Consider the following 27,299-nt stretch of genomic DNA (forward strand, 5'->3'; position numbering starts at 1 on the left):
AAAAACACCTGGACGACTTGCGGTAATTGACCGCAATTGTTTTCGTTTGCACATGCGCAGTGTTAATCGTACGACTTTTGACGGACGGAAACGCCACCAACCATGCGAACATCGTACGATCTAGCAAAGTTTTCAAACATGCTTGACCGTCAAAAGTCGTACGATTGTACAGTACTATCGGTCGGGCACTCTATTCACACATTACGATTGTCGTACGAAAAGTCGATCGCATACGATTGTCGTACGATAATCGTAAGGTGCATGGGCACCTTTACTCTTCATGAGCCCTGGTTTATTACAGAAGCTAGCTGGAAATAGCTGGCTCATCGGGTAGATTTATCTAGAGTGTAACGAAGACTGGTACAATGGTAAAACCACCCTTTAGTATTGGTTCTTTTACACAAGTGTAGACGTGCCCACAATGCTTCAAAGAACAGTATGTGAAGTGCTCAGTATACATTATCAAATCTCTGCAGTATAATAAAATTGGTAATTGCTATTTGACGTTTGCTGTGGCAGTGTTCTGCATTGGAGTGAAGGGGGCCCTTAGTGGAACAAACTGTCAGAACGCTTAACAATTCTGACATTGTAAACATCTATGCTTTAGGCTCATGTAACTGCTGAGCATGGGATTTATATCTGACAAATAAACCTGAAAAAGGACCAACAAATTCCCCCATCCCTTTTAATATAAACCTTTTGCCTTAAATCAATTAAACCAGTCTGGCTTTTCCAAAAGTAAGTAAATGGCCCTTTGAGTTGTGCAGGATTGGAGTTGGAGAACATGGATAGCTGGTAACCTCTGTTAGTAAAATTTGCTGATTAAAGTATTTAAGGCATGGATGACTGGACAAATCCAGGAGCAAGGTAACCATTGCCCCTTAAATGATGGCTTGCACCTAACCTGAGTTTTTTTTTTTTTCTAGTCAGAGGAGCTGGCTCCAAAAATATGCTGTTGTCTGGAATGGACACTCCTAAACTCCCATATAAACATGTCCACCCTTGCTTAAGTTAACGCTTAATTTTGGATAGAGAAGGGAAAGAGTTAACTCATCAGACCCTAGTGATCCATTTGTCTGCATCCCTGCTCCAAGGTCTTAAGAAAAACAATTCCTGTGTTTTAACTCCTACTGCTAACATCTCTTGCCCAGTAATTCTAAGGCTGGAGCTGCATGCCTCTGGATGGTTGGGCTACATGAGCATTATGTATGGGCAGTAGGAGCTGAATATAACTAGGAGGCTTTAAGGCTGCTACTGGGCAAATTTGCCAAGTTAAGATCTTGGCGAGGGTAGAAATGTTCCATGTAGCTTCCACTGAGGGTGGTCGGGGGAAGATTATAGGACTATTTCACTTAAACCAGAAGATGTCCTTCAATGACCTGGTGACCTCCTGCACAAAACTAAACCTAATCTTCCATGATGCTGAAACTGGCTTTCCAGTGTGAGTGCATGGACATTGGGGAGCTGGTATTTTGGAAAGTCAGTTTCTTGTAAATGCCAATTTGTTTCAGAGCAACTCTGAGCTGTGAAAGCATAATTGTTACTTAACATCTATAATCAAAGGCTACCTTAAATGAATGTAACTGCTTACCCCCTGAGGACTTGTTCACACTATGTACTTTGAGCTGCATTTTTCTGCACATGTGTTCACACAACAACTTGGTGCACATGATGTTATCAAGCCCTTAATAGCCTATCAGGATGCAGACTTTTGATATCTGGTGTTTCCCATAACGTCTTCCAGGACAGCATCACGAGATGGAATCTCCTCCCCCACTGTAATGCTCCTTAGGATGGAGATAGGCTGAGGTGGATTTCAGCTGCGGAACTAGGCAGGAATTTTTGTAGGGTATGGCAATCAGGTTATGACCCCAGGCGTCTCTCTCAAACTTAACAGAGAGTGAGGGGTTTAACGCATCATCTGCCACGAAGAATAGGTTTAAGGTTGTGACCCTGTCCCTGTTATTGCAGTCATAACAGGAAGGGATACATGTATGAATATAGGAATCCCAGGAGTGAGGGACCTAGAGGGGTCCAGGAGGTACTAATGTACAGGCGACTTTACATTCAGGCAACAGCAGTCACTTTAGTGTTTAGCCCGGATAACAACAGAGTCATATGGTGGAATGCCTTTCCCCCACAGGGGTGAGTACTTGCGGTTTAGGTCTTGTCGCTTGGAGGTCCTAGGAGCTGGAATGGTGGTGACGACTGTTGCGTGGCCAGAGATCCTGTCTGCTGCTGCTGTGTAGGGAGGCTCCTGGGGTCTGAGGGGCATCTGATCCAATAGTGGAACGCTCGTACAGCGTTTATCTTTTACTTTTATCGCCACGAACGCGGAAGTGGAGTCGCGGAGCGTGACGTCACTTCCGCGAACCACAGTGGAGAGCAAGGAAACTCCCCTTCTAGGAAGGAGACGCCCTACGTGACGCGGCCGATGCGTTCCACACTGGGACACAGACGGCTTGCGAACGGTAAGAACGTTACACCCACACACAGGAAACACGTCACTTAATCTGTTTAAAAGACCCTCCTCTCCTCCACTCCCTCAGTCTTTTGTGTTTCCTCAGTCAAGCTGGGGAGCGTGTCACAGAACGCTGAGAGAGGGCTTCCATGTGGTGATGCTGCCTGGGAAGTCTTCCTTTTATATATGGCCTGCCTGTGTGAGGCAGAGGGGTAGGTTTGCCTACCTTGTGTGAGCCCCAGGGATTCTCCTAGCGCTGCAGGAGATGAGGCTGGCTTCCTTTCCCCCTTCAGTGCCATAGGACAGTGGGTAACAGGGCTCCTTGGTGTTTTTCAGGTTAAAGAAAAAACGAAGGTGGCCCCAAAGAAAAAGTATTTTCCAGAAAGGAAGAAAATGCCTTTTCGGAAATTTTCTCGGAACCAGAAGGGTAGGCCTCAGGAAAATAAAGGGACAAGCCCAAGAAGCATTGGACGGGTCAGAAAGGTAGAGGCAGAGGGGGGATTCTGTTTAACACACCATCTCAGCCAAAACCCCAATGACTATCTACTTCCAGTGGGAGGAATGAATTTTCTACACTGTGGGCAGGTGTTGACCATATACAATGACAGTCCCACATTGTTAGAAAAATGCCTGTCCTGCAAAAAATTACCATCCCCAGTCTACAGTCCAGCACATGACTGGTATATTCATATTCACTGACCTGCTTCTATACAGAAGTCTGCTCTGGATTGGGCTCAAGTAAATGTGCAGGCTAGATTTGCCATTTACAATATTGGTAGCAATTTGTTTTGCAGTGTAGGAGATACTTGGAACCATATCCGGTTTCTTCTGTCAGTCTTTAAGAGCTCTCACTTCTCAAAGGATTGGGTGTGGAGAGTCCCTGGAGTCCCTGCCCCTCTTGCCACACCTGCTTCTGTGACTTTGCTAAAATTTTTCACTTCCATCCCAATTTGTCTAGTGACAATAGTCCCAAGCAGAGACGCTACAATAACCGGAATTGTTTTTCACTGCCCCCTCCCAGTTCTGGCTACCCATGTGATTTAATTTTGACTTGGCAGGGTCAGGTCTCAAGTCTTTTTCAGTCATTGCTATGAGAACTGTCCGACCTCAGGCAGTTGTCATAACATTTCGAGCATTCCTCTATCAGATTAGGGTTTCTGTTTCTTGCATTTCTCAACCACAATGCTGCCACTGTGTGCATGGGATCATGCAGGTAACGGAAGAAACTAGGGCATCAGAAGACCTGACCTGAGTCAGTGGTGAGTGTGCAGGATGCCATTACAATCGTGCTAGAATCTGAACCAGTAAATGCCTCATTTTATAGACAATCAGACACCATTCGTAAAAGGCTATTGTAAAAGTCTTAGCATTACCCCTCTGTGAAAAATAAACAATGTTAGAAAGTCTACTACATATCGGGCATAATGGTTAAGACCAGTCCTTTGGCAAGTTGCTAAGAACAGCCTGTGTTATGCGTGCATACAATTATAAGGTACGAGTGCAGCATGAAAAGTCCTGGACTTTTTTTTTTCCCCCACACACTTCTAAATGGCTCTTTATGGCTGCATACTGCTAGTGTAACATAAAACCGTAGTCCTCTAAACTCAGCATTTAGAATAACTTTGCTACATGTGACTTTTTGTTATGCTGTTCATGTTTTGGGAAACTGCATGCTCAACTTAAATGAACTTTATTATATACTTTACTGTTTTTTTTTCTTGAATCCATAATGCAGCAGTCTTTTATTTAGAAGTGATGTGGTCAGGACAGATATTGGTAGAACCAGCATTGCATTTAGCAATTTAACATAAAACATTACTTAAGTACTTATAAACTCATTAAGTTCACATCACTTTATGAATTTAAAAATGTAATCTTCTTCCATCAGATCCAAAAGGTATAGAAGATCGTGTTCAATGGCATTTTTGCCTTTATACAAATGAAAGTTTGATTTGACAATTCTAACATGGTTGAATGATATGCATTTTTGGAGTATAAAGAGCATTGGGGCTTTTTGGGTACTAGGTGCAACAACTTTTGAAATTGGTAAAACTAGAGATGCAGATACTATTTTTGGTATCTAGTACAAGTGGCAATATTTATATTTTGGTACTCGCCGATACCATGTGCCAATACAGAGTACCAGTACTTCTGCTGGCTTGCTGGCCAAACAGCATGGAGCTGGCTTGCCTGGCAATCGATAAGCCAGGAAATTGTTCAATAAATAGTAAATTTACTCCCTGTAGTTTCCTGTAATTTCTTTGCAGTTTTGGGCTAGAGAAGTAGCTACGGCTATAATATGTGTAGTGCCGGCTATAATATGTGTAGTGCCGGCTATAATATGTGTAGTGCCGGCTATAATATGTGTAGTGCCGGCTATAATCTTTTTCCTTGGAAAGTAAGGGTTGGAAACTGAATAGGTTTACTGCGCTCTGGTCCCATGGAGTCCCCGCGTGTCAGTGCCATGCTAATGTCACAAGAACCTGCAAAGGTAACTGCCTCCAGGAGCTTCCTGGATGTAACAGGCTGTTGAGACTGCCTGTTAGCCCAGCCCACTCGCATACAAGAGGGTCAGCAGATTGCTTGTATAACGTGCTGGTATGTGTGAGCGTAAATCCGGTCCTGAGCCCTGAAGGAAGAGAGCTTTTACAAGAGACAAAATACAATGACTGAAAGAAATGAGTACTTAAAGTATCTACTGAGTGCCCTGCGCAGCCACCTTTTGTCGGTCCTCTAGGTGGTGTCCCTCAGCCAGCACCCTAGCCAGATCTGGAAGAAGCAGGGAGGAGTAATTTTATAACCGCCTCTGCCCCCTCCCAAACTTAAATTCCATAACAGTCAACATGATTTAGTATTACTATCCAATAACCCCTACATTTTTGTGTGCCATGACATTAGCTGCTGATGGACACCAAGCTTGACCATTTTGTGGGTTAGGGCTGTCCAGGAGGGTTCATTTGTGTCTAGGCTTCTGGACCTCCTAAATTACTCAGCAGACTGAAAGTGATCATCATTGAGACAGGTTGCCATAACAGATAACCCTTTACACACCTACCCAGAAGATAGCAATCTGTTAATGGACAGGAACATAACTGCTTTAACATTTGGTAGCTGTCACAAAGACAAAGGTTTCTTTTGATTCAGCTTAAACCATTTAAATACTTTATTGAAAATAAAAAAATGGTATAAGAAAATATTTACAGAAGATTACAAGATTCACAACAGTAGAATAAACATTTTTTAAAAAACACCCTTAAAGTTCACCTGGTCTTTGGTTCCTTGAAGAGTTGGTCCAATTTGGCTTACATAAATGATCCTTTGAATTCCTTAGTTATGATGGAGATGAGAGCTACTGTCAATTGCAGCCACCTTTTCCGGTACCTGAAGTGTGTACAGAATTAAGCAATAGGGTTTGAGGGGAGTGCTGAAGTGTTTTTGATGCTTCAGACACCATGAATGCCAACTTTTCCAACTAGATCCATATTTCCACATGGCAGTTTTACAAGCCAATATATTACTGCAAAGAATGAAGTTACAATTTGATCTTATGCATATTCCCTTAAGCAATGTTGAAGATCCATATCTGGTTATTTTCCATTAGTGCATGCACATGTTACACCTGTAGCACCATCATAGCAGGAATTATGGATTCAGTATAGAGTTTAGTTCTGACAGTTCTATTTCAGCTCAAAAACCACAGATGGAGCATTTGCTTTAGACCCTTGGCTCTCAACTGGTGGGTTGTGACCCTGTGTTCAGTGGGTCCCTGTGTGCCTTCCACTTTTCTAGGTGAGAGGCTCATCAGCCTCCCCCTAGCGCAGGACTGTCAGTTCTCATGCCTAGCAGCCATTCAAAATATGCTGCCTGGTGCCGAGTCAGTTTGAGGTGGGCTGGGGCTATGCCTGCGAGGGAGCTCCATCCATACTTGCATTGCTTACAGCTCACTTGCGTACCCTGTAGAGGTGCCTGGATCGGAGTGATGTCACAATCTGGCTCCCAGCAACTCTACAGGGCATGCAAGGAAGCTGTACAAGTGGATGCACATATGGATGGAGCTCCGTCACAGCATAACAGCCCACACTGCGTTCCATGGCTGTGCAACTTGGGTCACGACTTAATGACCAAGGACAAACGTGGGTCTTGGGGTTACACAGGTTGAGAAACTGCTTTAGACTGTTTTACCACAGCCATTTGCAAACTCTGGCCTAATGGAGGTTTTTGACATCCCATGTTGCTTTGAATGTTTTAATAGGATTTATGACCGCTCTGCTTGTTAGCCAGGTAGTTATCAAGTGTTTCAGTCTGGTCTGGAGCTTAAAGTAATCACCTTCTGTTTGAGAATGTGTCCTAAAGTTGAGCTGTATTCTAGTCTGGTGGTAAGGGGGCAGGGGCAGTTATACAAAGCATTTAACTGTCTCTTGCTGTTCACCCAAAACAGATGTAAATCTGACTGTTCACCCAAAACAGATGTAAATCTGACCTTTTCTCACTGGCCTGCAAATTTTTGAGAAAAGGCACTGTGTTAATATTGACTTCCCCATGTCATACATGTTTTTGGCCTTGTCTGTCTGCATCACAAGTAGTCCTTGGCACCCTATTAGTGTAAGAGACTTCATGTAATTTGGTTCTACAGTATTGGACAATCCTACTTGAAGGTCATGGGATCTGGATTCTGTCGAAGTACTCTGCTGTGGTGTAAATCAGGGAGGAACCCAAAGTATGATCATGGCAAGGGATGTAGATTGGATCTTGTCCTGGGCAGGACTTCACTTGCCAGCTATGTACATTCTAGGCATATACAATTGGCAGGCAGACCTCAGACAACAGCACTTGGAGGTGGAGAAGTGGTCCTATGCTTGGAGTGGTCCTATGCTTGGAGGTGTTCCAGGTTGGAGGGGAGGGGGGGACTACAGTTGTGGGCCACCTGGGCTCCATTTTCAACAACAAACTGAACAGGTTTGTCTCCAGGGGTAGTTTAGCAGAAGTAGCGGTGTCTACACTCTGATCTATGCCTTGTCCCCCCTGAAGTTTCTTGTCTGATTTACAGGTTTGAGATGCAAGGCATTATGGTGATATTCATTGCTCCAGACTTGTTCAGGCATTTATGGTACAGACTGCCAGATGCTCCTCGGCACTACCTGATTGCCAGGATCTTTTGTCCCAAGGCTTTATTTGCCATACTGCCTCATGGTTGCTGCCTTAAACAGCATGGCTGTTGAAGGCCAGGTTCTGAGGGACAGGGCCATCTGGGATCTGCAGTTAGTTTTCTTCTTGCAATATCTATACCCAGACATGAAAAAATTACTTAGTGTAGGTCTTGGGGCTTCTACCCCAGGGTTTTGCTTTTTCTTCCTGCAGCTGGTCCAGGGCTTTCAGAGCTATCAAGGATTAGATTTCTGGCCTTTCAGAGACTGTCACACTTTAAGACCTTTTTTTTTTACAAGGGGTCCTATGTAGCTCCTCTCCTCCATTCCCTTGTGACTCTAGAATCTATATCTGGCTCTCTGTGCTTCACAAACCGTTTGAACCCATTACAGACATTCTGCTCTCTACTCTCACCCACAAGGTGGTGTTTCTTGTAGCCATCACTTTTGTGAGGAGAGTGTCAGAACTGGTGGCCTTATGCTGCAAGGATCCTTTTCTGTATCTGCATAGGAACAAGATGATGTTAAAGCTTAGGACTCCCTTCTTGACTAAGGCAGTTTGTCTTTCACCTAAACCAGTAGTTTGTTCTTCTGTTTCTCCAGGTCACCAATAAAACTATAAGAGTCCATCTCTTGGTCCCTGCTCCTCTCAGCAAGACTTGACTTCCATGTTGTAATCCCAGATAGACCCCATAAGGGAAGACAATCATCCAACCATTTTCTAGGTGGCTTAGGCAGACCGTCATTCAAGTCCTAAGGTCTCAAAGTTTTGAGTTCCACCTTTTCTCGTCAAGTAGCACACTACTAGGCCCATAAGAGGTTCTTGGGCTTTTAAACCATCAAGCAACTTTTTACAAGCCTGCTACCTGGTCCTGTTTACACCAGGGGAATGTTGCAGCCTCATCTGGTGCCCAATTCAGATATAGAGGGGGGCTGTGAATCCTCCCTGGCACTGGAACCACAAATTTATGACCCTCAGGGGTGAAGTACTTGGGTAGGTACAAGCCCTCACCAACCCTCAAAGTTGTGGCAGGCACAGTAGCACTGGTTATTTAAAATAGACCTGCCCCATTCAGTCTTTGCCCTCCCAGTGGGCAGACCCATCAAAGGGGCTTCTGGGACAGGACTACAGCACTGGACCTGTAAAGCACCCTGCAGCAACTACACATGCTGCACAAAGTGCCAAGGACAGGGCCCATGCAGGATTTAATGCCCTGACCGCATTACAAACCACTGCTGCAACTTCATTTTTTTTTCCTCCCCCACTGATGATGTGGGTGGACTTGACTCAAACAAGAGTGGGAATATTGATTCTTTAAAATCATTGCTGTGAAACAACAAAAGAAGGAATCACACTAACAAGGAAAAGTTTTATTTGAGCTCACTGACTCAAAACGATCAGCGCGCGTTCTACGCTCGACGTACACTCAAAAATATAAATCCCATTGTATTCAATGGTCTCGTTCCCACCTTGGCGTATTTCCACCTGTCCCTAATGCGCTACAAGGGGGCCCACGCCTGAAAAAGGTACAGGTACTACTTTGGGCCGTTTTGTTACGCGTTTCCATTGGGATACAGACAAGTAACCTTTGGAAACGTGCAACTTCCGCGAATTGCGGTAAAAAAAACATGCGCGATGGTCGTGCATATGCAATACGCCTAGGTGTGAACGAGACCTTACTTTAGTGACTCCAAACTGGGCTATGCAGCCAAAAGAACTGATTTCATGGATACATATGATATTGGTTTAAAATGAAATCGCTAAATATAAGCAGTGAGCTTTATCTTATTTCCTTTTAACAAAAAAGGACCACTTTACATTTTAGTGCCTCATGCTCTAAGTGTCCCTCTACTAACTCCTTACACTTTATTATCATGCTGACAACACAGAATAAAACAAAGTGACCCGTGCCAAATATGAGGCACAGCAAACCAATACATATATATACATATATATATACACATATACATATATATATACATATATATACACATATACATATATATATACATATATATATATATATATATACACATACATACATATATATATACACATACATACATACATACACATATATATATACACATATATACACATACATATATATAGCGCTGACTGACGATCACTGCTCTCTGCAGGGAAACGGTTGGAAAGTGAGTGGATCGGCTGCATGTTTCTGCTTAAAGGAGAACTATGAGGTGAGCGATTTGCACTCACCCTCATAGTTAGAACCAACCTGTGACAAAGAAGCTGTCACATGTTGGCTCTATCGATCGGGAAGTAAGCAGAAACATGCAGCCGATCCACTCACTGTCCAACCGTCTCCCTGCAGTGACCGTCAGTCAGCGCTCCCCTCTCCAATCCTCCAGTGCTGAGTGGAGGGAGGAGGGGGCGGGCACAGCTGGCTCTGCCTCTAGATAGGCAGAGCCTGCTGTCACTCACGCAGCTGGGCGGATCTCAACAGTATTGTCAAGATCCGTCCTAGCTGCGCCGCTCTCTGTATATCGTGGGCAATAGCCCTCTATATACTGAGCTTTGGGTCACGGGAGGTGGTTAGTTTATGTCCTCCCGTGACCCCCAAAGAGAACTATGGGAAAACCACTTACCTTATAGTTCTCTTAAGTGTGTCTGGGCACAGGTTCACTTTAATGGAACAAGCTGCAGTAACTTATAGTAACCAATGATTCTTTTCCCATTCACACAACTTCAGTAAATACAAATCTTTAAATTACTACTTTGCACTTCAACTTTGCTGCTTAAACTGCCTTACTGAAAGAGCCTGCAGGTGTTCCCACAAAAAATGTGACCATGAAATTGAGTTGGGGTTTATGTGGCCAACGGAGATGCAAACTGTGCCCAAGGTAACCTGTACTGAGAGTAAATATGGGTGTTGCCATTACTGAAATTCTAAAATGCTAGCTGCCTGGCATTTATGACCTAAATATTTTCGAAATCACTAACTTGAAGAATCTTGCAACAAGTCAGAACTCCTGATCTGCATACTTGTTCTGGGGTCAGCGACTCAAAAAGCACTAAAGCAACTTAACCGGAATGATAGGTAATCAACTAACCTTTTCAGAAGAAATTCGGCAATGACAGCCTCTATAATTCTCTTAGCACAGGATTTATTAGAGCCAAGTTACACTTTAAACTCTTTTGGGGGATTTGTCAAAACTGGAGCTGACAAAAACTAAAGCAGTTGCCCATGGCAACCAATCAGCTTCTCTTTTTCAAAGCTTAACTGTGCAAACTAAAGAGAGAAGCTGATTAGTTGCTATGGGCAACTGCTCCATACTTTGCCTGCTCTAGTTTTGATAAATCCCCCCCGTATTGTAAACTTTTTCTTACTGGAAATTCATCATAATCAAATTATTCTACTTTATAGGTGCTTTCTGTTACCTGCCTTGTCAAATAAGTTTAAAAAGACACCTACAAGAATACTAGAAACGGAAGTATAGCAAAACATTATATTGCTGCAAAAACAGTCATCTATATACACTCTTTACAAAAAAATTATCTTTTTTTTTTTTTTTTTAAAAGATGCAAGCATTTACACACTTTATACAACAAAACCAGGACTGAAGCCTCCATTGAGAAAAAGCTGCATTAGTTGTTTTGAGTCATCTGTTGCATAACAACTGCAAAAAGACTGAGCATTTGCAGGTATTCATCTGCTCCATCCACTAAACATTTATCGACTTCCTGCCAAAAGAAATAAACATAATTAGTAATAATTCGGCTTAGGCAGGTGGAAAAAGGAATATGGAATTCAGAAGCCAGTCTGCCAGCTCCATTGACATCAACTAGAGAAAACCTCAGAAGTGATTTTTAAGGCTGCCTGGCTCTGGGGATTTGTCCAGCCCTGGGCTAAGGTTAGATGGCACATGAAACTTCCTCTTGCATTAAAAAAAGACAGCACTGGTTATGTAGTGGGAGCAGGACTAGAAGTTTATCATATGGCAGGTCTCACTGGTGGCATGGCTACTGGGGAGTGAGCTTTGTATACTGGAGTGCACCTCTTACTGGTTTCTCCTCCTACACATCACTTCCCATGTATTTTTTTAAGATGAAAATGTTCTCCTTTCCCATAGGTTCATGGGTTTTACTTGTACTAAGAGCTGAAATAATACATTTTATCAGAATCACCACATGGGGAAATCTGCTATTAAATAGAAACAATATCAATACTGCAGTGTGTGCTCTTAAGCGTAGGATGTACATGGAGCCTCAGCTTCTGCCCGATTCACTATTAAGCCCCAGGCCCTCCTAGTGCTACCCATGCCATTCAACTTTCAGATGATAGAATCTCTTTTGCTCACTTAAGCCACTCTGGGTGATCGGTGTACATTCCAAGCATTTTAACAAACTTTGTTGCATATTCCTACCTTATTCTGATCTGAGGAAACTGCTGTACCATTAAACAATTGCCAAAAACCTTGCCCTTGAATTGTTGCACATTATCTGCTCGCTTTTTCAATATACCAAGAGCTCATTCACACTCTACGTAACTGAAAGGCATGCCATACAGTGTAGGATTTAACCCTTTCGCTGCCAAGACTTTTTTGGTTTGTTTTTTTTGCACATATAATATAATCCACATTTTAGGTCTGAAAATTACTTCAAAACCCCCAAAACATGATATATTTTCTGAAAGCAAAGACCCTGTAGAATAAATTTGGGGCAGTTGCAAATGTTTATGTTGCACGATATTGGCACAACTCTTTATAAAACCCCAAAAGTTAGTGATAAAAGCACCGAAGTTAATTTTAGTGCCCCAAAACACAATTAAAAAAAAAAAAAAAAAAAAAAAAAAAAAAAAAAAAAAAAAAAGCGAAAAAAAGACGAAGTTACGACGAGTAAATAGATACCCAACATGCCCAGGTAAAAAAAAATGCATGCGTCTGTGAAACGGCAACAAAATTCAGTACTCCAAAGAGTCCCTATATTTCATCAATTTAGAGATACACATAAATATGAGCCCTAGAATTATTGCTCTCTCTGGTATGTTTTAAAAAGGAAAAAAAAAAGACGAAGTTACGACGAGTAAATAGATACCCAACATGCCCAGGTAAAAAAAAATGCATGCGTCTGTGAAACGGCAACAAAATTCAGTACTCCAAAGAGTCCCTATATTTCATCAATTTAGAGATACACATAAATATGAGCCCTAGAATTATTGCTCTCTCTGGTGTGTGCGGCGATACCAAACATGTGTAGCGCGATAGACTTTTCCGTACGTATGGGCACCCGATGTGTTTGCGCAAATGCACGCACGGTCAAGGGGGCTTTAAAAAAACGTTTTAACATTATTTTTACATTTTATTCTATATTATTATTATAATTTTTTTAAACTTTAATTGCTATCACAAAGGGGGGCAACCGTAATAGGGCCTCTTATACTATAACTTATAGTTATACTGGGGGTCCAAAAGACCCCTACTATCACCTTTCCACTTTAAATAAGCTATTGAAGTGCAGATCGCACTTTCAATAGCTTATTGCTGGGCTTCAGTAGCCGAGCAATGACAGCTCAGGGGACCAGAATTGCTGCAATCCGCATTGCTCCCGGTCCCATAGATCGGGGAGGAGATCGGTGAACGGATGTTCGCCACTCTTCTCCCCAGCTTCCCACCAGCACCTCACATGCCAGTCCCGGGCCCGCAGGTGGGGCAGCGGAGCCCGGGGAAACACGGCAGAGGAATGGGCACTTTATTGGCCCATAGAAGAAATCCGGCGATAGTTGAGCCGCTAGAACCACTTCTGTTGTAAAGCCGGCTTTACAAAGGTAAACAGTCCCGCCGGGAGTCTGTTTACAAGGCCGTGCTGCCAATGCCGTACTAGGTACACTCATGGCCGCGGGAGGGTTAACATGCACTGCCATATTTTTTTCAGATTCTAAGTGATTTTTAAATAAATGCACTGAAAAGTTGCTAAAATAACAGGTTTTAGGGCAGGTCAAGTTCGCTTTGAGATTTTAAAATGAACTCGAGGCCAGGATATGGACTGACTTGCTGCGCCCCAACCACTGGAAGCAATCCACACTTTTGGCTGTCAAATACCATCTCCCCCACCGTACACTGCTTCCTACACTGGCTCATATGTCATGTAGTGGTGTATGAGCTGGTAAGATGAACAATATGCGGTTAGAGAAGGAGCCAGGGAGCAGCAAATAAGCGGGGAAACTTTAAAGCAAAGCCTTAATGTCCTGTATAGCTGCAGGCAATGTGGAGCTATTCATCCTTTCCTAAGCAGTTCAGCTTTTCTTGCACACAATCCCCCCCCATGCATAAATGTTGTGACTTACTTGCTTCAGACTGGCTGCAGCTATATACATAGTTTAGGTTGGTAAGAATATATTGAAGCCATTTTGGAAGCCTATAGCCTGGCCACACATTTTTAATATAGTACGAATGACATCCATCCAAAATGCTATGTTTAAAAAATTAAAGAAAAAAGTTAAAACTGTATTAAACTTACAGCAAGTTTCTCTGCAATAGCTGCCTTTTGTTTATCGGTCAGATCCTCTCGTTCAAGGATGATATCATGCAGTTGGTTTACAAGCTGTGTTGCTGCGTGGCCATTATTTATCAAACCCTGTGGGAGGAATATATTCAAAATTCCAGTTAAAAATATTACTTTGCGATTTTAGGACCATTTTTCCAAACACTCCAGGACACTAATCAAGCCAATAATGTTAAAGGTATTCTTACCAAAACCACGGTTTCTAGTTTCTCAAATAATCCACTCTGACAAGCAGCCAGTACTGAATTCAGTGTATCTTTAGAGATCACCTGTTGAAAAAAAAAATAATTCTGCTCAACTCTAAATACATGCAAATGTGTGGTACAAAAGAAAAAAGTTATTAAACATAATCACAAGATGAATGAAACACCAGCCATGTTTTTTTATGTTTGAATAGAGTGGGAACTGTTGTTTTTACCGCGTTCTGTGTCCCAATAAGGGAGAGTTTCCACCACATGCTGTCCCAGAGACAAGAAGTAGACAGATAGACAGCAATAAAAACATTAACAAAACTGATTAATTAAAAGAAAATAAGATTTTTATACTCACTGTAAAATTGTTTTCTTGAAACCCATTGTAGGGCACATGAATTCAGATACTGTCAGGTTAAAGTGCAGCCTACAGGAGAACCACAACACCGGCAAATAAGAACCATTGCAAACCGGTCCAGGATTACCCCACCTATTCCCAAGCATGCCTCAGTTTTGTGGTAAAGCAGTTCCAAGGGCAAGATCATAGACAGGTGGGACCTGTGCCCCTTGAGCACAAAACTTCTATTTCCTTTCTAGCTTTTAGGGATTCAGATACTGTTGGTGTCCAAATGCAGATGGGGGAGGGGTGGGGGGATTGTGCAAAGCCTCTAACAAGTCCCACAAACAGGACTGGGGACTGCATGCAGCCACTAGAAGGATCAACACCTGAAACTGAACGCAGGTGAGGTAGAACCCCTTACTAGATACTGAACTCTGTGAACACAACCAAGGGGAGGATGAAGAGGTTCCCACAAAAGAGTAAGGACTCCATACACAAGGGAGCAACAAACCTTATCCAGCATAAAGCTGAGCAACCAGAACCTACCCAAACAGGTCAAACAATAATGAAAAAGCTGAGAAGAAGCTGAGGAGAAACCTTGGACTAAGAAGTTCCTAATTCCACTTTCCCCAACAGCCATGTAGCAAGGAGCAGGCACCATTGTAGAACCGCCAATAACATGTACCCGATTAGGGGCAGAACCAGGGAAGGTGTCCGGAGGGCCTTTCTTAAGAGGCTGTGAGTCCCTACAAAAAGAGGACCTCTTGCTAGGCGAACAGATCCCATGAGGTCCTACAGGCATATGTTATCCACAGCAGTGGATATCTGTAGCAGAAAACAAATTTGCTCCCTTTGCTGGCAATTCACAGTCACATGGCTCCCCAACTATGATTCCAACTGCAACGTAGGATCTCAAGTGAACCTAGGTGCACAAACCTCTCTCAGTGCAGAGGCTACTAGTTGAGAAAGGCCAGTTTACAAAGCTTTGCCCTTAGGGAAAACAGTATGGTGTAGACATACTCTAAAATAAGGTGTATAGGGAACAGAGCGATCTGTTCTTAGGAACCAGATGGAAGCCCGGGGATGGAGGTACTCCATCAAATGAAAATCCCCCAGGCACAAGGGGAATAAACTACCTCAGCCTCCTAAAGAGGCTGATGGATCATGCTGGGGACCACCTGGTCCATTATTATTATTATACAGGATTTATATAGCGCCAATAGTTTGCACAGCGCTTAACAATATAAGGAAGACATTACAGTCACAATACAATTTAAGACAAGATGGTAAGGAGGGCCCTGCCCGTGAGGGCTTACAATCTAAAAGGGAGGGGCAAGTGATACATGAGGAGGTAGCTGCGTGGGGATGATTGTTTGAGAAAGTGATTGTTCAGTGGTTAGGGTGAGGTGGGATAGGCTTCCCTGAAGAGATGAGTCTTAAGGGATCGCCTAAAGGCAGTCAGTGTGGGAGATAGACGGACAGGTTGGGGTAGAGAGTTCCATAGAATGGGAGACACTCTAGTGAAGTCTTGGAGGCGAGCATGGGAGGAGTTGATGACGGAGCTGGAAAGCAGGAGGTCTTGTGAAGAGCGGAGGGGACGCTTAGGGTAATACTTTGAGACCAGGTTGGAGATATAGCCGGGGCCAGAGTTGTGGAAGACAGACCCAGAGGGAGGGCTTAGGATGAACCGTAGGCCTACTGGAGACAGGTAGGAGACAACAATGGAACCCACTGAAGCAGCAGAATCTTGCAGATGCTAGGCAATTCGGGAAGGTGCTGACTACAAGGATCCATAAACATAACTTGTCACCAGAGGCAAGTGAGCATTTCACAATGGGGATGCCAAGAAAAAACAAATGCCAATGATCCTAGACATAGCAGGAGAGCTCAAGCTACCTTGAGGGTCATGCGAGCCATCTAGCCAGGTTTCCGATATTCCCACTATGTCATATTCCTCTCTTTGTAGTACGAGATCTAATTCCCCTAATTTGTTCGCCTGGCTTCTAGCATTTGTGAACATGCATTTCAAGTTTTTACTTGTGCATACAATGTTATTGTTTCCCCCAGCTTGGCTACTGCTGTGTTCACCCAAATCTTGTGCATTTAATTTTAGTAGTAAAGATTCCCTGTTCTCTGATGAGGTCACCACCATTTCTTCTAATCCCCCCATAACTATATTGGTTATCGAGTCTAATCTCAAATTGTGGCCTGGCTTATTATTCTTTAATCTCTCCCCCTGGAATCTAGTTTAAAAGACCCTCTAATTTTTTTTACCATCTTCTCACCCTCCCTCCCCATTTAGGTGCAGTCCCAACCCTGCTGTAAAGCCAGTAGCCGACTGAGAAGTCAGCCCAGTTCTCTAAAAACCCAAACCCCTCCTTTCTACACCAGTTTCACAGCCACTTGTTCTGCTCTCTAAGTTCTCGCTACCTCTCTGGGGAGGCTCGCAGTAGAGGATTTACGAAAATTAGGGATGCACCGATATATTGGCGCCGAAACATATCGGCCGAAAATGGCACTTTTGGCATAATTCCGAAAGAGCCATGTTTCGGCTGATACATCGGCGCATCCCTGGTTTCTTTCCTCCCCGCTGGGCGCTGTTCTAGCGGGGAGAAAAGAAAGTGACAGCCGGCCGAGCGCTGTGAGCGGCCGTTGTCTCTCCTCCCACAACGCTCTGCCGCCTATCACAGTCCGGCAGAGCAGTGTGGGGGTGGAGACAGCACTGTCACAGGAGGCTAGGCTTTCATCTCGACACCGCTCGATCAGCCTCCTGTGACAGCGTGTCAGAGAGAAAAGCAAGGTACACACACTCAGTGATCGCTGAGTGTGTGTACATAATTGAGGATATGGTATGTTAACTAAATCCGCAATTATGAATTAATGGGAGTGATCCCCATTCATTCATAATTGTAGTTATAGTAAACAAATAATGTTCTCATGTTATCAATGAACAGGAACACTCAGAGGATTTCTGTTCATTGATAACAGGGGACACCGAAAAAGAGATTGAGGACTTTGTGTTCTCAATCTCTTTTTCTATATTAAAAAGGGAAATATCAGGGGTCTGTTTAGACCCCTAATATTTCCCCAAAGCCCCTAAAAGTAATGTAAAAAATAAAAATATTTAATAAAAAATGAATAAAAATAAATATAACAAAATTAAAAAGTTTATAAAAAAATAAATATTTAAAAAAATAAAAAACATTTTCGGTATCGGTTTTGGCCTGTCATTTTTTTTAAATTTCAGTTTAGTTTTTAAAATTTCCATTTCGGTGCACCTCTAACGAAAATATCTTGGAGGTCCTTTTCTTTAATGTCTCACCTAAGTCCCTGAAATCTTTCTTCCGGACACTCCATCTTCCCCAAACTGTGTCATTGGTACCAACATGTACCATGACAGCTGGGCCTTCCCCAGCCCCACCCAATGATATGTCTATCTGATGTAATGTGCCGAACCCGAGCGCCCGGCAAATCAGTATGATTTGTGCCTTGTGATTTGCTAAGCGATATTTGACCTGTGCGGGAGTCCGCATTGAAGGTGAGCGGCTCACTGTGAGGGGTGGACACTGCTGTAGAAGACCGGGAGTGGAAGAAGATTTAGTCACATTTGAAAGATTAAACACATAGACCCCATTCACACCAGGACGACAGGGTTTCAGCGCTTTTTTTCGTGCATTTTTTAAGCACGTTTTACAGGAATTTTCTGTTCATATGTAAGAGCATTTTAGGGCGCGTTTTCTAGTTGTCCGCTGAAAGTCTTGGCTGCAATAAAGCGTGAAAAAGCACAAAAATGCGCTGATCAGTGCATATCCATTTAATGGAGCACAACGAGCTGAAAAGCGCCACAAAAGAAGCTCAAAAGCACTTCAGTTGCATCTCTTGCTTCCAACAGTGCCCAAAAGCCAAGAATAATTGTAGGACCTGGCATGCTGCAAGGTATGATTATTGTATTTTGCAGCAGCCCCCCAAACATTACATTTACCCTTGCAATACAGGAGGAGCCCCACTGCAAGGGGATTTTTTTGTGTTCCTGGCATATAGGCTTTACATTTACAGTTGTCAGCAATACAAAAGGTCAGGATAAATCTTCCAATGGGATCACCTGTTCCAGTGATCAGTCTTAGAGTGGAATAACCCTCACTTTGTAGGGATGTTCTGGTTTCATCTTTGGGACAGGAAGTGAAGGCAGATCTACCTAACAGGCCACGGACAGCAGAAAATAACCTAAAAGGGGTTTAACTAGGGATACCGAGAATTTGCATTTACATTACTTGCCGCCCGGCTTCTTAGATTGCCCGGGAAGCCGGCTCCATGCTAGCGGAAGTGCCAGTATCAGTACTCAGTGCGTACCGAAATATAAAGATTGGTACTAGAAAAACTAGTATTGGTGCATCCCTAGTTTTAACCCTTGCATACTTTATCCAAAATCAATTACATAAACCATTTGTGATTTGTTTAGAGGTTCTCTCACTTGTAGACTTGCATTGAAGTGAAAAATATTATAGGAAAATTGTGAATTATGGTTAAAAAAAAAAGGGGAATAAATCATCTAATTTCATATAGTACTTCTTACCCCGGCTATTTCCGTCACCACAACATCTGTAATCTCTTTTCCTGCAGTAAGCCTCGTTGCACTTTGCAGAAAAGTGATGGCTTTTCTCAAGTCTCCTTCTGACACTTCCACCAGACGGGATAATGCCTGGAAACAAATACAGCATAACCCATGATCAAGTAACACAGGTGGTCTAGAAATGCAATCTGCTCACAAATAAAGCAAAAAGTCACCTCCATCTGGCAAAATATTTCCCACAAAACAAATCCAACATTTCGGTCTTTTGTTACACAGCCTGGCAATGTGAACATCTAATGTGCCATCTTGTCCCCATAAACTAAGTAAAAAGGACACCTTCTGTAGCCATATAATATGCAAGTGCTATTGTAATTACACTAGTGTATTGACTAGTTCATATGTGGTCAATACTTCAATTGTCTTAAAGGAGAACTATGGTGTCAGTGTTTTTCCCCATAGTTCTCCTTAGGGTAACCAAAGGACACAAACTAGCGTCCTCCCGTTACCCTAAGCTCAGTATAGCTCGCGGTATACTGAGACGCCGGAGCGGATCCCGACTTAGATGACTGGATCCGCCCAGCTGCGTGAGTGACAGCTGGCTCTGCCTATCTAGAGGCAGAGCCAGCTGTACCCGTCCCTCCCCCGTCAGTTCCGCCAGTCAGCGCTGGCAGATGGGAGCGGGGAGGGGAATCCAGGCCCTCCCCCTGTCACGGCAGAGAGCCGTGACAGGATCGAGAGGCGAGCGAACCCGGTATGTGTTCGCTCACCTCCCGATCTACTGAGCCGACCTGTGACAGGATCGAGAGGCGAGCGAACCCGGTATGTGTTCGCTCACCTCCCGATCTACTGAGCCGACCTGTGACAGTCTCATTGTCACAGGTCGGCTAGAACTATGAGGTGAGTGAAAAGCACTCACCTCATAGTTCTCCTTTAACTTTGGATGTGAGGAATTCCCATTTTCTATGGTGTTAAACCTAACGCATAAAACAAAGATGTATTTTACTAATTGGAAGCTTGCCCTCTTCCAGTAAGAAAACAGATTGTTGTATTTCACCAGGTATGAACATGGCTGTCAACTCCATTATTGATTACTGGAAGCTACTCCTTGTTTACATAGGAGTATAATCATCCCTATGTATCAGACTGAATAATTTAAAACAAGTTATTTTTAGTTATTACCTCATTTGTAATTTTCACATTTTCCTTCGTGCAAATATCCAGAATTCTTTGCGTTTGTATTTTATCAGCAAGTGGTTTAAAACGAAACTTGGAGCATCGAGATGTAAGAGGCTCAATTATTCTATATGAAAAAGAATGGATATATCAAGGCAAGATAGTTCCAACATCAAAAACATGCAGTCTCAAGTATTTTCAGTCTACAGTCTAGAGCACTGAAGCACTGCCCCTTACATTACAAAAGCAAGCCACAAATAATATTATCAGGGGTAGTGATTTAAAATTCAAGGAGGTCCGGTGACCAAAATTTTCTTCGAGCTGAGGTCCACATCGCAGTCCAGACAGAACGGTCACTCAGTCCGTGTCTACACCGCGGTCTGCCATTTAGGCTACATTCACACCAGCAGCTGCAATGCAATGTTTTCCCAGAAACAGTGCTGATGGATCGATCCCTGTGCATCACACTTTTTTTTAGAACTTTATTAAATGCCACAAGTGACATTTCATTAAGTTGTACAGGCAAAGCATTGTGTGATGCGGTTGTACGACATCGTGGCTGGCTTCACTGCACGAAAAAAAATACACCATCCATCAGAGTGCCCCCTTACAGTGGCTGGCCCCATCCCATCAGAGTGCCCCCTTACATGGTTTATCGCCATCAGAATACCCCCTTTCATTGCTTGTCCCCATCAGTGTCCCTTTAAATGTGTATTTAATGTGAGAGAACATGAGTAAGGGGGCACTTTGAAAAGGGACAACTAATGTTTATGGGAACTCTGATGGGGGCAAAAAAAAATAAAAAACTAGTTGCCCCAATCAGACTACCCCCATCAGACAGCCCCCTTACACTGGCTGTCCCCTACGGGCCTTTAGAGTGCCCTTTTATAGTGTTTTTTTCCTTTCATTGTTCTAGGTACCTGTTGGGAGGCAGAGCACAGAGCCAAAGCCAGGGGGTAGAGCTGGGAGGAGCCGAAAGATTGGGAGGTGGGAGGTTGAAATGGTAGGGACCTGGAGGCAGAGCTGCCTACAGGCGATTGGAAAGGCCAGAGGATACTCTTCTGTCCTCCTTCACTGCTCGGCGGTGGTGCACAGTGACGTCATTGGTAGTTAGGAACGCTGCGGTTCTAGCAACCAATGGCACAGGAGGACATGGTTCACTGGCGACTGCGGTCCGGCCGGCACAGCCATTTGGTCCGTGTTCAGACCATGGTCCGCCATTTTCGGACCCCTGTTTTAGAGTGTTCTTGAATGCTACATGTAAGGATGGAGGCAGGGTGCAAGAGACAGAGATTTGGGACATTAAAAAAGACTGTTAGAGATTACTGCCATTACAGCCCCTTTTACAAATCTTTACACTCCTCTGCTCACCCCTTCAGTTTCCTTGCACATGCAGTCACTATCCAAATCTAGCTGCCTTCACCTCTAACATTTCTAATATTCAGTCCTTCTTAACCAACGACACAACAAAGCTACTACTTTACTCACTTGCCATCTCTCGCCTCATTTATTGCAACTCCCTGCTCATTGGCCTACCTCTACACTGGCTGCCCCCCTTCAGTCCATCATGAATGCTGTTGCCAGACTCATCCATCTTACCAACTGCTCTGTGTCTGCCACCCCTTTCTGCCAATCCCTTCCCTGGCTTCCGATTTACCAACAAATAAAACTGAAAATACTATCATCATCATCATACAAAGCGAAATACATGACAAAGCTCTGTCCCCAGCTACATCACCAACCTTGTCTCAAAATAGAAGACAAACCGTCCTTTTTGCTCCTCTCAAGACCTTGCTCACAGCTCCCTTGCCACTTTCTCCCATGCTTGCCCCCAAGACATCTCCAGAGCCTCGCTCATCCTCTGGAATGCCTCACCCTAACCTATACGGCTATATCCTACTCTGTCTGCCTTTATGTGATCCAGTAAGGGGGCACTTTGATGGGGACAACTAATGTAAGCGAACTCCTTAAAACTCAGCTTCACACAGTAACTACCTTTTACATCACTTGCCCTTCCCTTTTGTAAATCTGAGTCATCTGCATTTAAAAAGGACGACTGTGGAGCCGCTGAATCAGAGAGAGTGACTGGGACCCGGAGGTTCAGATTGGCTTTGGGGTTCAGGGTGATAAGAGGCAAACTCTACAGGAGATGGCGTTGGGCAGGCTTAGCGTTTGTGCAGACAGACTGTTTCAGTATCTGGGTACAAATAAATAAGTCCAGAGTGGACCTGGTGGTCTTTCTAGACATTGGGGAGGCCTTGGCCCCACCCGACAGACCTGTAGGAGACTCCAACGAAGACCTTGGAGCTCATCTGAAGCACTCCACCCAACAAATGTCAGCGCTCAATCCCCCAGCTTTAACCCTGACTGCAGTAAGCGTGGTAGGAAAACAGCGTCCAACAGTGAGGCAGCTCCTGGTGCTTCACTCTGACTGATACTCGCCTAGTGAATCTTCAGTGACAGAGTCACACTTGGGGCTGTGACACAACTCTGGATTTGGAAAGTGGTCTGTGGCTAACAGTACATTCATGTCTGAAAATCACCACAATGCAGAGTCCAATCCAGCGGGATCAGAGTATGGCCTTCCAAAGCTAATGCTGAAGAGCTGCCGATTAGAAGAGCTGCTATGCAGAGACCAGTTCTAGCAGAACTATAGGTATAGCAATAAATCTTGACTGATCTCACCAAGAAAAAAAAAAAAACACCAGCAGCGAAGAACAAATCTCAACTGAAGTCCTCAAGGAGAAAAACACCACAAGGATAGAAGGCTAGCAAAATGATTAGTTACACTTTTGTTTTTAGCTGAAGAAAAGTTGTCCAACCTCCTAGGGCACTAGTAAAAAAAAAAAAAAAACCAGAGGCATACTGGGTAGAGGAGAGATTATACAGGGTTGACTTACAACTTTCCCTGTTTCTCAGTGTTTTGTATACTGCAGTATAACCCACTGTAAGAGACTTTCTGTGCCCCTCAATGGAAGATAAAGAAATTCTAGTTCACTGGCTGTCATGCTGATCCAGTATTCAATTCTCTGAGTTACTGAACGTAACAGGTAAGCAGCAGAATGGTAGCCATGTAACTAGTATTTTCAAAAGAAGGTTGCAATTGCAATGCCATCCCTACCTTCTGAAAGGTTTATTCTGACTGTTAAAAAGCTGCAAATTTCCTGCTATCATCAGAGCATATTTCAGTTTAACTAGGTACATGCAAATGTATATTACCATCACTTTTTTTTACCTGCTGACATAATTGCAAATGAGGCAGAATCGAGTTGTTTTAGACTCTTTCTCCATGGTGCGTCGCAGAGCAGCCTGTGCTGCTGATGTCATTGAGTCTGCTTCATCCAGAATAACAATCTTAAAAGGGGGGCAATGTTTCCCACTAGAAATAAACACAAAACCAGATTGATTATGAATCAACACAGAAAATAAGAGTACAAGGAAAATGTGCTATTGTTTCACAGCTGGGATAACAAGGGCACACACTATTAATGCTAATAGTAAACTTTATGATAAAGTAATAGCTTGGGGCAAAGTATAGTAATACAATCTATTTATTATGCATCACTACGCTTTTCTGCTGCTGGAAAATAAGGGGGAAGCAAAACATAAGATATGTGCAGAAAATGGCAGACGATCACTGTTACAAGTGACTCTGTACTGAATGGGAGCTGAAATATGTGGCTCAATGCCACAAGCATGACTCTTCTTGAAGGCTGTCAAACACTGCCCCATTTTCACAAGCAATGGGACTGATTTGAATATTGCTAACATTAGGGAATAGTGTTGCTCAAACAAGTCAGTGTGTGATTAGTCAGAAGTTTGGTCAAACAGGCTGAAAGTCAGGAAAAGACACCAACCTGCATGCTTGTTGTCTGAATAAATGTCTGGTTGGAATATTAGGGAAAACCCCATGTCTTTTTGTATTGATTTTTAGTTACTACATAGGGCATTCTATGTCATTTTGATGACAATACATTGACAATTTGGTTTAGAATACTGATTTATGATTTGAAAAGCGACACATAAATTTAGCAGTTTTCAAATAACAATCAGCAACCCTATTAGGGAAGCACAGGTGGTAAGCACCACTTCCTACCTTCAGAAGTTCTTATGCTTGCAGATATCCTCTGCTCACATGGCGAAAAACCATTGTTTCACTTTATGTGCCACATTCTGCCATGAACATGAGGGGCCTTGATGGTGCACGGAAAAGACAGTACTTTATCTTCCCATCTCTTTGAGGTTAATTTATTAGCAGAAAAAAACAGTTAAAGCAAAGTCTAAACCCAAATCACTAAAATCCTATATAGCATGTTAAAGGAGAACTATGAGGTTAGTTATTTACACTCACTCATAGTTCGAGCAGACATGACAACGAAACTGTCAGACGACGGCTCTATTGATCAGGTTACTACATAGTTCTCTTTTAATGTATTTTCAAAATCAACTTTTATTAAGATAATACCTTGTGACACTGCCATGAAAGTCCTTCTTAAATAACTTCCTGTTACGGGGTGACAAGCTATACTTACATTTTTACTGCGTCTTACACACACTCCTACACACATTGTGTGGGCATGGTCCACCACTGTCAGAAGTCAATGGTGTGCAGATGACACTGGATCGAGTGCATGTATACAGGATGTGGCTGGAAACGTTTGCAGATGACCAGCAAAAAATGGAGGAAAAAAAAACAAGTAAAACTTGTATTTCAGCTACAACAAAATGGCAATTGTTTGTGATACACAGTGCAGTAAGCAAACAATGTCATCAGTTAAGGTTTACATCTACTGTAAGGCCCTTTTCCATGGACATTCCTGAGCAGTGACTACATGTACATGTAGTACCCAGATTTACCTTTTAGGGGTAATTAAAAGTTAAAGGGGTAAAGTTTAAAAAAAAAAAATCCATATGCAGATAAAACAATAAATCTGTTCTCTCAGGGATGAGATCCTTGTTCCAAGGTGATGTATGAGGCTTCAGATGAATCCCTTTAAAAGGAAGTCAACGCAGAGGACAACATGTGAGCAGAACAAAGAAATATGCTGCTTACTCGGGACGGCTGCCACCAACTGTGAGCTGAGAGAAATTTTTCACTTTCTCCCGAACCACTTGTATTCCCCGTTCATCAGAAGCATTTAACTCGAGCACACGCTGCCGAAACAGATGAGGCCTGAAAATAAATGAGTTAAATGTGAGTAAATAAATGTGAGTTACATAACTCCAACAAAAAACAATACAGCAAGATTACCAAAAAGCAACAGTTCAGTATACTTAACGGAGATCAGCCCCATAAAAAAATTGCGTCAACTGCTTATTCACCTATCTCAAGCTTGTGTACACTATATTTCCAAAAGTATTGGGACGCCTGCCTTTACACGCACATGAACTTTAGTGGCATCCCAGTCTTAGTCCGTAGGGTTCAATATTGAGTTGGCCCACCCTTTGCCGCTATATAAGCTTCAACTCTTCTGGGAAGGCGTCCACAAGGTTTAGGAGTGTGTCTATGGGAATGTTTGACCATTCTTCCAGAAGCGCATTTGCGAGGTCAGGTACTGAGGTTGGACGAGAAGGCCTGGCTCGCAGTCTCCGCTCTAATCCAAAGGTGTTCCATCAGGTTGAGGTCAGGACTCTGTGCAGGCCAGTCAAGTTCCTCCAGCGCAAACTCGCTCATCCATGTCTTTATGGACCTTGCTCTGTGCACTGGTGCGCAGTCATGTTGGAACAGGAAGGGGCCATCCCCAAACTGTTCCCACAAAGTTGGGAGCATGAAATTGTCCAAAATGTCTTGGTATGCTGATGTCTTAAGAGTTCCCTTCACTGGAACTAAAGGGGCCAAGCCCAACCCCTGAAAAACAACCCTACACCATAATCCCCTCCACCAAACTTTACACTTGGTACAATGCAGTCAGGCAAGTACCGTTCTCCTGGCAACCGCCAAACCCAGACACGTCCAGCGGATTACCAGACAGAGAAGGGTGATCCGTCACTCCACGTCTCCAGAGTCCAGTGGCGGCGTGCTTTACACTACTGCATCCGACGCTTTGCATTGCACTTGGTGATGTGAGGCTTGGATGCAGCTGCTCGGCCATGGAAACCCATTCCATGAAGCTCTCTACGCACTGTTGTTGTGCCAATCTGAAGGCCACACGAAGTTTGGAGGTCTGTATCTATTGACTCTGCAGACAGTTGGTGACTTCTGCGCACTGTGCGCTTCAGCATGCGCTGACCCCGCTCTGTCATTTCACGTTGCCTTCCACTTCGTGGCTGAGTTGTTGTTGTTCCCAGTTGCTTCCACTTTGTTATAATACCACTAACAGGTGACCGTGGAATATTTAGTAGCAAGGAAATGTCACGGAACACCTGAATCCAATGATTTTGAGGGGTGTCCCAATACTTTTGGCAAAATAGTGTACATTAGCACTACCCGCTAGTGATCAGCTCCCACTCAATAAGCACTAGTGCCCGAGTCAGCCAATGAGTATCAGTCCCCAAGTGATCATCCCCCAGTGTATGTGTGATAACTCCTCAGTGTACAGTCTGCAGTGAATGTCAGCTTTCCCTTCAGTAACCAACTCCAGAAACATGTGCAATAGCCCCCCTAAAAGATGAGCCTGCCATATATGTGGATTAAGCTCCGAGTGACATGTCTCCAGCATATTAGAAATATGACCTAATTTCCAGTTCCCAGCATGTGAGCATTAACCCTTCAGTTCCTATTCAGCACACATGTCCCTGGTGCCCAACAGGTAGCCCTTCGCTGCTCAGTGTACAGCCCACTGTTCTCCAGGTGGGTACAATCATTTTTAGCCAATTCACGGATGCATGCGATTTTGACGATTGTCAGTGTTTGGTATTTATTTACTTGACGCAACCTCATCTTATATTTTACCC

General features: G+C 43.5%; 1 protein-coding gene across 1 annotated transcript in view; it reads right to left on the reverse strand.

Annotated features, from left to right (window-relative positions):
* Positions 1 to 11,158: 11,158 nt before the first annotated feature.
* RFC4 (replication factor C subunit 4) overlaps positions 11,159 to 27,299 on the reverse strand; it is a 33,950-nt gene continuing 17,809 nt past the window's right edge. The window contains exons 6-12 of the mRNA XM_018567341.1: positions 25,459 to 25,578; positions 23,641 to 23,784; positions 20,412 to 20,532; positions 19,236 to 19,361; positions 14,320 to 14,400; positions 14,087 to 14,203; positions 11,159 to 11,311 (exon numbers count right to left, since the gene is read on the reverse strand). Of these exons, the coding sequence (XP_018422843.1) occupies positions 11,216 to 11,311; positions 14,087 to 14,203; positions 14,320 to 14,400; positions 19,236 to 19,361; positions 20,412 to 20,532; positions 23,641 to 23,784; positions 25,459 to 25,578 (805 nt within the window). The 3' untranslated portion in view covers positions 11,159 to 11,215. The remainder of the gene's footprint in view (positions 11,312 to 14,086; positions 14,204 to 14,319; positions 14,401 to 19,235; positions 19,362 to 20,411; positions 20,533 to 23,640; positions 23,785 to 25,458; positions 25,579 to 27,299) is intronic.

The sequence above is a fragment of the Nanorana parkeri genome, unplaced genomic scaffold (assembly GCF_000935625.1).
Source record: "Nanorana parkeri isolate BGI_ZX_2015 unplaced genomic scaffold, ASM93562v1 scaffold29, whole genome shotgun sequence".
NCBI lineage: Eukaryota > Metazoa > Chordata > Amphibia > Anura > Dicroglossidae > Nanorana > Nanorana parkeri.